The following is a 14,154-nucleotide window of genomic DNA, read 5'->3' as shown; positions in this document are numbered from 1 at the left end:
AAGTATATTATCAGGCAAAGTTATAATTTCCTTAAAATTATTTTTTAAAATCAACTAACCTGTTGAAATATCTCACAATTACACTTAAAGATACATTTATGGAATATTATAAATAGGCTAAATTGGAGAAAATATTGACCACCTGGTTGCTTAGCTTTCAATCTAATCTAATTATCAAATCTTTATATTTTGACATATTTATTCCAAAATTTTTAAAAAATTAGATACAGTTGATGCCCCCCCCCCTGTTTTGTGCCCTTCTTCCTCAGAGTGAACATTTCATTTTAAAAATATGTTCTGATTTACTTATCTTTTTGTGGCATCTACTACTTATTCCCCCAAAACAGACTCTTCTTTGACCATTTTTCTACCAGCTTGATTTTTCTCTCTTTTTGGTAGGAGTTCTTTATATATATTCTAGATAGCAATCTATAGTCAATTTTTTTATTTTTAATTGGAGGATAATTGCTTTACAATATTGTGTTGGTTTCTTGCCATATGTCAACACGAATAAGCCATAGGTATACATATGTCAGCTTTCTTTCGAACCTCGCTCCCACCTCCCTAAGTCAATTATTTTTGATGTAAATATTTTCTCCCAGTCTGTGGTCTGCCTTTTAACCTTTCTAGAGTGCTTTTTGTTGACTATAAGTTTTAAATTTTAGTTGGATCAAATGTATCCAACTTACCTTTATAATTTAAGCTTTCATATCTTGTATTAGCAGGTCTTCCTCTCCCCACGGTCACAAAGACAAATCCTCTATATTTTATTCAAGAAGTTTTAAAGTTTCCCTTTAAGTTTAGGACACTGATTCTGTGGAATTTATGTTTATGTTCAGAAAGGTAGATATCTAATTTTACTTTTCACAAAGATAATCAATTGTGTCATCCCTGTTTGCTGACTAGACCATCTTTTTCCACTGATTTTCAGTGCCAACTCAATGGTATATCAGGTCTCCATGTATTCTATTTTGTTCCACTGGTCTGTATGTCTATATAATAAGTGATCAGTGAATAGTTCTGTTGACTAGAGGCAGATATATATAGATATAGGAAAGTAACAGAAAATTAGACTGGAAACCTAGACTAAGTACATTTCTGCTAGAACTTTGAACACTATTAATGGTCTCCCACCACCCTCAAATCTAGTCAGGAAGCAGTCATCCGTCTATAGCAGGGGTCAGCAAGTTATGGCCTGTGGGCTAAATCCAGCCCGACATCTGTTTTTATAAATAAATATTTATCAAAATACATTTATTTATGCATTGTCCATGGCTACTTTGACTACAATGGCAGAACTGAAGAGCTATAACAGAGATCATATGGCCCCTAAAACCTAAAAGATTTCCTACATGGTCCTTTACAGAAAATATTCACCAGCCCCTGATCTAAAGACCTGACCAAAATCTCAACATAGATCCCATGGCTCTAATGCCTCTTTATGGCCTACATAATTCTGCTGCCATAACCAAAGTAGTCAGTTTTGGCTGACAATGACAATAAAATTCCTATCTTAAGACATTAAGGTTATTCCCCTTTTCTTTCAATTTACTTTAAAGAATTTAGAAAAGATATTCTCATCTGGTGAGGGGGTGTGGGGGAGAAATGGATGAAGGCAGTCCCAAAGTACAAACTTCTAGTTATAAGATAAATAACAGGGATATAATGTACAACATGATTAATATAATTAATACTGACACATGTTATATGTGAAAGTTGATTGGAGAGTGAATCCTGAGAGTTCTTATCACACACACAAAATTTATTTTCTTTTTTTTTTTTTGTATCTACATGAGATGATGGATGTTCACTGGACTTGAATGGTGATCATTCCACCATGCATGTAAGTCAGGTGGTGCTAGCAGTAAAGAACCCACCTGCCAATGCAGGAGACACAAGAGATGCATGTTTGATGCCCGGGTTGGGAAGATCCCCTGGAGGAGGAAATGGCAACCCACTCCAGAATCCTTGTCTGGAGGATCCCACTGACAGAGGAGCCTGGCAGGCTACAGTCCATAGGGTCGCAAAGAGTCTGACACGACTGAAGCAATTTAGCACCCACACATGCATGTAAGTCAAATCAGTATGGTCTACACCTTAGTTATATAGTGATATATATCAAATATATCTCAATAAAACTGGAAGAAAAAAACAAAAATAGACATTCTCATCTACACTGACAGCATAATTTTACCTCTGGAACCATGACAAAATTTAAAATGTAATTGAATACATTTGTTAATTATTCTGGGGATGGAAGCAGGCCCATTATATTCTCTTTCTCAAATTTCAGACATAAATGAGTCTTTGGCATGTGTTAAGTTCCCAAAAAACAATGCAGTTTGACTCCCAATCTTGCTTCCTTACAGATAAAGCTGTCATTGGGTTAGGACATAATCTTTTGCTTTGGCTTTCATAAAAATTCAATACAAAAAAATATACATTTAAAAATATTTCCAGTCTTTAATAAAGCTGTAGCGATAGATATCTATTCTAAAGTCAATGCTGCTTATTATGTTCTAAAGGCTAAATTACCAGGTAACAGGGAAGCTTTACCTAAATCCCACTGCTCAACCTATTTCACCTATAGGAAATGTCAGTTTTAAGAAAAGGAACAGAGCTAAGGAAGGGCTCACTTCCTTAGCTGGAGGAGAGAAGGGAGGAACTGAGGAAAAACCAGCAAACTGGCTAGTCTTGGATAAATAACTGAAGGGAGCCAGACAATGGGTCTCCTGCATCTCCCGAGAGAAAAGTCCACAGCATAGCATTCCAGGTATCTAGCTCACGGCTCCCAGGTGTGAGGAGCCAGATCAGAGAAAGCACCAAGACCTTACACCAGCTGAATTCAAGGCAGCGCAGGTCATTTCTACCTGCTACATGCATTGTTCTTAGGAGAGTGAGGAGAGGTATCCAAATTAAAGACCATAATAGGTTGTATAGGAAGACTGAAATAATAATTTCTCATTAGAGAAAAACAAAATTATTTTGTGGAGAGCAGGAGAAAAGGAAAAGGAATTTTGACCCCTGCTCCCCTTCCCAGTTCCCAGGTCTCTTTGGCTATGGTGTTTCCTCCCCAGAGATGAAAAAACCTGGCTGCCTATATACCCCTGATTAATGGAAACAGAGATTTTCAGAGCAGCTCCACACTCTGTTTAATTCTTTCACTCCATGACTCTAGAAATGCTTGATTTGGCTGTGTAAAAGTAATACTAATTATAGTGATTTACATGAACTACTTACCATTTATGCCTAATTACCTCACAGCACAATAACAATTATGCATACATTAAATGTGTCAGATTAACCTGGTTGTAAGTTTTATTTGATAACAAAAGTAAAGTGTTCATAAATGCTCATTCTTCCTAGTTTGTTGTTCATATAGCATGGTCATCTGCTCATAACTTTTTTGAATTTTTACTAGAGAAAACATTGTTACATAGGTAGGTGAAAGCAGCCTAATAGTCTGCCACCAATTCTCCTCACTGATAAATAACTCCAGCATTTTGTGAAGAATGTGCATTTTATTTTAACATTATGGCTTATCCTTACAGAATGGTTCTTAGGAGTACAATTTGTTTTAAGTCCATCAGAGTGAATATTTAAAACATCTGTACCAAAAACAAAATCAAATCTGCATATATGCTAACTGAAATTCAGTCAGACAAAGACCGTCCTGTATGTTCTCACTTACAGGCATAATTTTACAAGAGCCTAACTCATAGGATGGTGGTTATCAAGAGCTGTGGGGCAAGGGAAATGGTGAAATATTGGTCAAAGGGTACAACCTCCCAACTATAAGATCTAATGTGCAGCATGGTGACTATAATTAATAATACAGTAGCATATTAATATTTGAAAGTTGTCAGAAGAGTAGATCTTAAATATTTTCACCACAAAGAGAAATAGTAATTATGTCAGGGGATATGCTGCTGCTGCTGCTACGTCACTTCAGTCGTGTCCGACTCTGTGCGACCCCATAGACAGCATTCCCACCAGGCTCCCCCGTCCCTGGGACTCTCGAGGCAAGAACACCGGAGTGGGTTGCCATTTCCTTCTCCAATGCAGGAAAGTGAAAAGTGAAAGTGAAGTCGCTCAGTCATGTCCGACTCTTAGCGACCCCATGGACTGCAGCCCCCCCAGGCTCCTCCATCCATGGGATTTTCCAGGCAACAGTACTGGAGTGGGGTGCCACTGCCTTCTCCAATGTCAGGGGATACAAGGGTTAACTAATTTTATTATGGAATCATTTAGCAATGTATTCAGGTATGAATCATCACACTGCACAATTTAAACTTAGATATATTATGTCAATAATATCTCAGTAAAGCCGGGGGAAGAATCAAATGTCCATGAAATTGTAAACCCTATTTACGAAAATCAAAAAATCTACATACTGGGCTTCCCTGGTGGCTCAGTGGTAAAGAATCAGATTGCCAATGCAGGAGACATGGTTTGATCCCGGTCCAGAAAGATCCCACATGCTGCAGAGAAACTAAGACCGTAAACCATGACCCTTGAGCCTGTGTCCTAGAGCCCAGGAACTGCAACTACTGAGCCCTGAGGCCACGTGCCATAACTACTGGAGCCCACATGCCCTAGAGCCTGTGCTCTGCAACAAGAGAAGCCACCACGATGAGAAGCTACACACTGCAACTAGAGAGGAGCCCCATCCCACAGCAACCAGAGAACAGCCCACACAGCAACAAAGATGCAGCACAGACATAAATAACATTCTTTTTTAAAGAAAGGGACTCTACACTACTAACAAAGTTCTATTGCTGGAAAGATCTAACAGTTTAAATTTTCCTTCTCTGATAATTGGCATGTCAGTATTTTTAGAAGAAATAGTCTTGTGGCATCTTTATAATCTTCAAAACTGAAGTTTTACATGTTTTATTCAGATTAAATTTGTTATTTGGGTCTTCTGCAATGCTAAATATTTTGTGGGCTTAAGAAATGACAGGACAAATAAAAAAGATGTTGATCAATCTACTAAATATTCATTCACATATGCATTGGGATTAACAAATATAAGCTTTCACTAGACACGTTAGAAACTACCTGACTTGTCAAATTTCCTCCTTACATAAGAATTACACAATAAAACAAGGGCCTCTAGAGAGTAAAGTATTACATTTACTTACTGCTAAATAGCTGTCTATTTAGAGGCAGATTCAGTATAGCCAATTCATATATCAAAGGTGGAATAAGATACAAAAGTCATGAGAAAAATTTTAACTTTCAGATAACAACAAAAATCTGGTAAGTAAAACATCTTGTCTCCTGGCTAGGACATATAACAAAGTTGTCATTTTATTTGGAAGACCTCCTGTAATGCAAACTATAATTAAGTATGCAGTACTTAAGCAATCTATGTTTTCCAAACTTCTTACTTCTTGATTCACCCATAAACTTTTGGGAACACAAGAGAAAGAGAAAACGTTGGCCATCAAAAGGGATAATTCATCATTATTTCCCATAACCATTGTGCTGGACTAGCCAACACACCCTGGCGCCCAGCCTCACAGTCCACTTCTGAGGGAAACTGCCCTGCTCACGGGAGCACTGGATAGCACCTTATACAGAGAGCCAATCTTTGTGTTGACTAGCAGCCCCTGGAAAACTGGTGCGAAACTTCTGCCCAAACAGGGATGAAGGGTTTGGGTGGCCTCTCAGATTCTTCCTCAGGAACTTAAACCACAGATACAGGAAAAGAAATGAGAAGCTGGTAGGATGAGCAGAGCAGGAAAGAGAATGGGGAAAAGGAGCAAAGAGTAAATAGATCACTCTTTATGAATGGCAGGGCACTGGAGCATCAACAGGGACCGCTTCCTACAAGTCATCAGAGCTTTCAGAGCCACTGTGCTCAGTTGCTCAGTCGTGTCTGACTCTTTGCAACCCCATGGACTGTAGCCTGCCAGGCCCCTCTATCCAAGGAATTCTCCAGGAAAGAAAATTGGAGTGGGTTGCCATTTCCTCCTCAAGGGAATCTTCCCAACCCAGGGACTGAACCCATGTCTCTTGCATCTTCTGCATTGGCAGGTGGATTTTTTACCACTGCGCCATCTGAGAATGGTGCCAAACGCTGGTGCCGGCTCTGTGAGGCCTGGCTGAGTGATGGAGATGCCCTTTGTTGCTATTCTCTTTTTTAATCTTATTCTACATCTCCATTTCTTTCTCAAGCCTAAATAAGTAATACTTTATTGTTTTTAACCAAAACATGTTAATACAATGCAGTATTTTTCCTTACATAAAAATAAAACCATTTTGTTACATTCTCAAGTACTTTTTAAAAAGTAAAATTACTTTCAGTAGAACTTATAAACAAAGTACTATTGTTATAGTTATATTGTTATTGTTATATTGTTATACAGTACCTTTCTTATAAAGACCTTATAATAAGAGGATATTTGTGTTAAGGGGGATAAGTAGTTTGGTCCGTCGATTAAAGGAAAACTAGTTTCTTAGGTTGAACCATATATCCCTCATAATTTAAGGATGACACCACTGATAACAGAGCTTCTATAGCAGGACAAGGAATGGGAGTTTTTCCTTTTGTTTCAGAATTTCAGCTAAAACTCAAAGCTGAGGACATGAGAAACAGGTCCCCCTATACACTATAGAGAGGCACTAGTTGTATATATGCAAGAATTCCTTAAAAAGAGGCAGGGGGGAATCAAAAAACAGCTCCACAACCAAAGTAATCAAGGTAGAAAATTGTTAGCTGGGTAAAGAATCCTGTGGCATTTCCCCTGGATGAACCAACCTCATGTCAAGTGCAAGGGGTCCCCAAGAGAAACATCCAAACAGATTAGAATTAAGGCAAAATGGGCATCCTCTCCCTAGCTGGATACTCACTTACGTTGAGAAAATCTGCAGACAGCTACCCAAGTAGGGTGTGAAAGAGTTCACAGAAGAACCTGACATGTATGTGTCCCCAGGAGTACAGGGGCACTCAGAACAGATGCTGGTGTTTGCTTCTTAAATCTGCAGAAGCCCAAGGGCAGGAGACTGAAGCTGCCCACACAGTAGGGTTTGGAGAAAGGAGGTGTGTTACTTGGGGTGGTCTCAGTAGACACCACAAAGGCGACCTGGTTAGAGCTGTCCTGAAAGGACCCCACTGAAGAAAGCTAAGTGCAAGGGCAAGGCCATCCCCGCACCACAGGGCCAAGCTGTGAGACGTTTGTTCCTTACAGTCATAAGAGGTCGGTCACAATGACGCAGTGGGGAGGTCCTCATGGGAGTCCTGAAGAATGCACACAATGCTCCTCACAGAGAGCTAGCATGTCAGTATCTACCACACAGATGGCCCTTAACTGGCCACTCAAGACTCTGCTGTTTCACTCTAATCGTCTATCCCCCGCATTCTGACCCTAGGGAAGCCAAGCTGGCAGACAGGAGAAGGGGAGAGAAAAAAGAACAAGTCACTCCCTCTTCTCTGCTACTGATCCCAGGCCAGGCCTGAGCTAAAGTGAGGGGGAAGCTTTGAATTGCATACAAGTTTTCACTGTAACTGGTATTTAGGTATTCTTTTTACTACCTCAGTATGAAGCTATTTGAATCCCCTTGAAGGTAAAAGAAAGCTATAGAACATCAAGAGGTCAGAAATGGGGATCCAACAGAGCTTGTTTAAAGGAACTGGAAGGAAATTTTCAAGCTCTTTCATGAGTGTACCCAACTGCATTTAATCCATTTTTAAAATGCTCACACTTTTAACTGTTCCATCTTTAACATGACACAAATCTTACCTTAGAAAAAAGCCCGCCTTCCTCTATCCTGTATCCTTTAAGGTCCTCATGCAGTTTCTGCAGACATTGTATGACTCTTCTTTGATGTTCATCATCCTTTAGCTCACGAGCTTTGATCAGAAAGTCATAGTGGTCCAATGGTCCATGGCAAACAGCTAAAGCTTTTGAATAAGCCTCTGTAGCAGCAGTTGGAGACATACTCTCAGGCGACTGAACTGAATAGGCTATAAACAAATATATATATATAAGATTTAAGACTTTCTGAAATGAAGGTATTTCATAGTGCTCGATACTGTTTCTTAAAACTTTTAACCAATTACAACTGTACATATTTGAGCAGCTGTTGTAAAAATCATTTTGATGAAAACCATAATACAAAACACATTTTGGGGACTTCTCCGGTGGTCCAGTGATTCAGACTCTGTGTTCCCAAAGCAGGGGGTCTGGTTGGATACCTGGTTAGGGAACTAGATCTCACATGCTACAACTAAGACTCAGAGCAGCCAGATAAATAACTTTTTCAAAAACATACACATTTTGTACAATAAATGACTGACTCAATTTAATAAACCCCAAACTCATAACCTATCACTATAACCCCTCTTCTAGGAAGCCTTTGTATGTGTGTTTAGTTACTCAGTCATGTTCTACTTTTTGTGACCCCAGGGGCTGTAGGCTCCTCTGTCCATGGGAGTCTCCAGGCAAGAACACTGGAGTGGGTTGCCATGCCCTCCTTCAGGAGATCGTCCCAACCCAGGGATCGAACCCAGGTCTCCCGCATTGCAGGCGGATTCTTTACTGTCTGCATCACCAGGGAAGCCCTCTAAGAAGCCTAACCCCCTCTACAGTGACAGCTTTACCTCCACTCCACTGAATGCTACCAAGGTTCATCGTATCCTTCCCCAAGGCAGAGGTGGTACCTTTCTTTGCATTAGGCCTAAATCTGGTTCTTTAATACCAAGGCAGAGACTTAGAGACTAGTCGCAAAGGGTTTTCTATTGCCTCTTTATTTCCTATCCAAAACAACACAGCATTCAGATGTTACCATGCTGAATTCAGTTCTCTGCTTACAAGATTCCTTTGCTTTTTCCATTACCTTTAGGTTGAACACAAAGAGCTGAGAGACAAGAAGAGTGTTTCAAAGCAGGGTGTGTTCTTCCTTTTTTTAGCTTCTCAAGGAAGAAAACTGATTATCTGTGGTAAGGTCCAGTTATAACTCCATTCCTTATTTGGGGCAGGTTCAAGCTGGTACATTTTTAGGCAAAGATTTTGCAAGGGTATTTTGCCAGAGTTTCTCTTGTTTCATTGAATACCATGTTTCCTTTGTTTCAATAATATGAAAATTACTTAATTTAGGGAAAAAATTAAGTCACAACATTATTTTCATCTTTTTCTAAGAAAGGAAAAAAAATCCTTAAATATACTGTGACTATTGAGGATAGGGCAGGGCTATCCCCTAATAACTGTTCTCCCTTTCTAAATAGGGGTTTTAGCTGGGTACAAGTCAGCCCAGTAAAATATTCCATACCCTGGTCTCTGGCAGCTAGAATGGCCACGTGACCAGTGGATGTAAGCTGAAATTTGTGTGCTCTGCTCCGGAGCGCTTAAAGGGAAAGGGCAAATTCCCCTCCTCTCTTTCCCTCCCCTCCCTCTGTCTGGAAAGAAAGTGCCATGGCTGCAGCTGGAAGAGCCAACCTGGCAAGGAGAGGCACACAGAATGCTGAGCAAAGCAGAGCAAAGTTCCCCAACAATGCTGAGCTGCCAAACCAGCTCTGGACCACCTGCCTGGATTTTTATGTAAAATAAACGTCTATCTTGCTTTTCAAGCAGTGTATTTTGGGGTCTCTTTGTTACAGAGGCCCAAATTGTACCCTAACTAATACATGGGGCTTACAGCCTGCAATAGAGAACCAAACTAAGGGTCTCCTGGGATCCTAGGCCTTGTAGGACCAAGGACAAGATTTGGGTTCAGGCTGAAACTGAAGGCACAGGTTGAGAATTCCACAGAGGTTTCCAGCGATTTGAGATGTTTACCAGGGTGGTATAAGAAACATACTTGCAGTTGGTCCACAGTCCCTGGCACAGAGATCATAAAATCCTTGGAATTTCCTAAGTGATAGAGCATCTTTTGTTATTCATAATGAGCCTCTTTCCATCACACATATGCTAATGAACTCAGGGAAGGTCCTGAAAATAGTCTCAGGACAGGGCTGGTTCCCAGAAAGACCAAGTGTTTAGAAAGCTGGAACTTTCAGTCCCATCCACCAACCTATGAGGGCAAGGGAGGCTGGAGATTAAACTCTATAAACACTCTTGAACAACAAGATTTGGAGAGCATCCAGGATGGTGAACACCTCAAGGGGAGGTAGCATATCCAGAGAGGGCATGGAAGCCCCATCCCTTGCCCCGTGCACCCCTTCCATTTGCCTCTTCCTGAGTTGTACTACCCTTTATAACAAACTGATAAACATATTTAAAGTGTTTGTTTCTGAGGTCTATGACCATTACTAGAAAATTATCAAACTTAGCTAATTATCAACCGCCTGAATTTGAATCAGCCACGCAGAAGGGTGGGAAGCAGGGCAGCACCGTTGCAGCTGGCCTCTGAAGTGGCACCATTTTTATAGGATTGGCCCTTTAACATGTGGGAGCTGATGCTATTACCATCAGGTAGATAGTGTTGGTATCCACTACTGGATACCCAGTAGTGTTGGAGGATTTGAGACCCTCACAACCAGGGAAAATGCTCTTTTTCACTCCCTGGAATCAACTAAGTAAAATACCTAAGATAATGCTAATTTCCTTCTCCAACCCCAAACCCCCTTCCCAGACTGCAACCAGATCCTCAGCCAATCAATCATCAATGCTACCCAATTTTCTGTGTGTATGTTAGTCGCTCAGTTGTATCTGACTCTGCAACTCCATGGACTGTAGCCCACCAGGCTCCTCTGTCCATGGGATTTTCCAGGCAAGAATACTGGAGTGGGTTGCCATTTCTTCTCCAGGGGATCTTCCCAACCCAGGGATCAAACCCAAGTCTCTCACATTGCAGGCAGACTCTTTACCGTCTGAGCCGTCAGAGAAGCTCTCTACGCAATTTTACATCCTAAAGTCTCTCTAATCCATTTCCTCCTCCTTCTTCATATAACCACTCCAGCCGATGCTCTTAATTATCTCTGTCTTGATCTCCCTGCCTCTGATCATCTCCAACCTCATATTTATCTTGACCACAATCTCTTAAAAAAAATCTTCTGTCAACAACAGAAATGATCCTACTAAAATCCAAATGTGATTTTACCAATATTTGGCTTAAATTCATCTCATTGTTTAAAGGAGTGATTTTCAAATGTAATTTTAACAGCAGCACCTTTTTTATATACAAAACCTTCCATCGGATCCTAAATTTACTTAACAGAAAAGAAGAAAGGGGTAACAAAGTCCCATCCTCTCCACATCTCCCTCATTCTCACACCCATATCCCTTCATTTCCAAAGTAGCCCCTAAGGCCTCTTCCCCACGTTATAGGATCACATTAAGTGAGAACAGTGCACAGAAAAGTGTTAACACAGCAGGCCTCAGACTGCAGAGCTTAGAAATGCCTGCTTGCAAAAGTGGGACCTTGACTGGGAGCTTGAATTCCCAGAGGGTTCCCCATCAATCCCAGAAACAGTAAGAGTGATGCACTGTGCCTAAACGCTTGTATTATATACAAGCAATACGGTTTATGCTGAACACCGAGTTTCCTTCTACAAGTCTGGAATTGGCACAGGCTAGGCAGAGGGTGGGCTTCCCAGGTGACACTAGTATAAAGAACCCACCTGCCAATGCAGGAGGTATAAGGGATGCAGGTTTAATCCCTGGGTAGGGAGGATCCCCTGACGGGGACCATGGCAACCCACTCCAGTATTCTAACCCATGGCAAGAGGAGCCTGGCGGGCTACAGTCCATAGGGCTGCAGAGTCAGACATGACTGAAGCAGCTAAGCACGCACGCATGGACAGGCAGAGGGCGCGTCCATAACCACCACTCGACCCTAGGCCTTGAGTCTCTAATGAATCTTCCTAATAGACATTTCACCCCTGTTGTCAAAGTTGCTGGAGGTATTAAGCATGTTCTGTTTGACTCCACTGAGAGAAGATGCTTATATGCTTCTAATTTTTTCCCAAACTTTCCCCCACATGCCTTTTCCCTTTGCTGATTGTGCTTTGTATCCTTTCACTATAATAAATGGTAGCCTTGAGTACAACTATATGCTGAGTCCTCTGAGTCTTTTAGTAAATCCCCAGAGGGTAGTGTTAAGGTGATCCCCAACACACATGGTGTTCTCATTCTGAGGTTCAAGGAATCAATAAACACAGAAAAAGCATTTGACAAAAACTAACACCCATTCATGATAAGAACTCTCAGTAAACTAAGACTAGAAGGAACTTCCTTATCTTGATAAAGAATATCCACAAAAACCCTATAGCTAAAAATATACTTAAGAGTAATAGCCTAGAAGTTTCCCACTAAGATCAAGAACAAGTAAAGGATGTCCCCTCTCTTCACTCCATATCAACACAGCATTAAATAATGCCATAAGACAAGAAGAGGAAATAAAAGGCATGCAGATTGGAAAGGAAGAAATAAAATGTTCTGTTCCCAAATGACATGATTGTCTATATAGAAAATACAAAAGAAACAACAAAATAAGACTCCTAGGACTAACAAGCAATTCCAGTAAGGTTATAAGATACAAGGTTAATATACAAAAGACAATCACTTTCATATATGCCTGCAGTGAACAGTGGAATGTAAAATTAAAAACAATAGCATTTAAGGACTTCCCTGGTGGTCCAGTGGCTAAGATTCTCCACTCCCAATAGAGGGAGCCCAGGTTCAATGCCTGGTCATGGAACTAGATCCCCCATGCCACAGCTAAAGATTCCCACATGTCCCAATGTAAGATCAAAGATCTTGTGTGCCACAACTAAGACCAGCACAGCTGAATTAATAAATATTTTTTTTAAATATCACTTACATTAGCACTCCCAAAAATGAAATACTAAGGTGTAAATTAACAAAATATGTAAAAGATCTATATGCAGAAAATGACAGAATGCTGATGAACAAAATCAAAGAACTTAAAAGTGGAGAAATATTCTATGCTCACAGATAGACTAAATATTGTCAAAATGTCAGTTCTACCCAACTTGATCTACAGATTCAACAGAATCTCAATTAAAATTCTGGCAAGTTCTTTTGTGGATACTGACAAAATAATTCTAAAGTTTAAACGAAGAAGCAAGAGAGACCCAAAATAACCAACACAATACCAATAGAGAAGAACAAAATTGGAGGATTGACACTACCCAACTTCAAGACCTACTAGAAAGCTACAATAATCATTATAGCACCGTACTGCCAAAAGAATAGACAAACAATCAATAAAACAGAATAGAGAGTCCAGAAATATAGCCACATACATATAGTCAATTAATTTTGACAGAGGAATAAAGGTAATACAGTGGAGCAAAGATAATATTTTCAATAAATGATGCCGGGACAACAGCACATCCACATGCAAAAAAGTGAATCTAGATGCAGACCTTACACCTCACAAAAATTAACTCAAATTGCTTCATAGGGGGGTCTTCCTTGGTGGTCCAGTGACTAAGACTGCACGCCCAATGCAGGGGGGCCCAGGTTCAATCCCTAGTCAGCGAACTAGATACCACATGCCTCAATCAAGAGTTCATATGCCACAACTAAGACCAGGTGCAGCCAAATAAATAAATATTTTTTAAAAAATGCATCATAGGACTAAATGTAAAAAATGAAACTATAAAACTCTTAGAAGATATCATGCAAGAAATACAGACAAAACCTAGATGATCTTGGGTACCGTTTTAACTTTTTAGATACAATACCAAAGGTACAATTCCTGAGACAAATCATTGATAAGCTAGACTTAATTAAAAACTTTTATTCTGCAAAAGACAATGTCATGGTCTCATAAGTAGACAAGCCACAGACTGGGAGAAAATATATGCCAAAAACCCATCTGATAAAAGACTATTTTCCAAAACACACAAAGAACTCTAAAAACTCACTAGAAAACAATCTGATTAAAAACTGGTCTAAAAACTTTAACAGAAACCTCACCAAATAAGATACACATATGACAAAGAAGCATATGAAAAGATCTCCACATCATATGCCATCACAGAAATGCAAATTAAAAGAACAATTAGATACCACTAACAGTGTCAGACTTTATTTTTGGGGGTTCCAAAATCACTGCAGATGGTGACTGCAGCCATGAAATTAAAAGACGCTTACTCCTTGGAAGAAAAGTTATGACCAACCTAGATAGCATATTCAAAAGCAGAGACATTACTTTGCCAACAAAAGTCTGTCTAGTCAA

The 14,154-nt window shown here is 40.0% G+C and overlaps 1 protein-coding gene across 2 annotated transcripts in view; it reads right to left on the bottom strand.

The window, feature by feature from the left end:
• Positions 1-14,154, bottom strand: part of AFG1L (AFG1 like ATPase) — a 196,036-nt gene that overhangs the window by 163,600 nt on the left and 18,282 nt on the right. The window contains exon 2 of one of the 2 annotated variants that reach the window (XM_025294689.3): positions 7,749-7,972. The exons of the other annotated variant lie outside the window; for it this stretch is intronic. Coding sequence (XP_025150474.1) covers positions 7,749-7,972 — 224 coding nt within the window. The remainder of the gene's footprint in view (positions 1-7,748; positions 7,973-14,154) is intronic. 2 annotated transcript variants of the gene reach the window in all.

Source organism: Bubalus bubalis, chromosome 10 (assembly GCF_019923935.1).
Source record: "Bubalus bubalis isolate 160015118507 breed Murrah chromosome 10, NDDB_SH_1, whole genome shotgun sequence".
Lineage (NCBI taxonomy): Eukaryota > Metazoa > Chordata > Mammalia > Artiodactyla > Bovidae > Bubalus > Bubalus bubalis.
The sequence above is the reverse complement of the archived record's forward strand: the minus strand, read 5'-3'. Positions and strand labels throughout refer to the sequence as shown.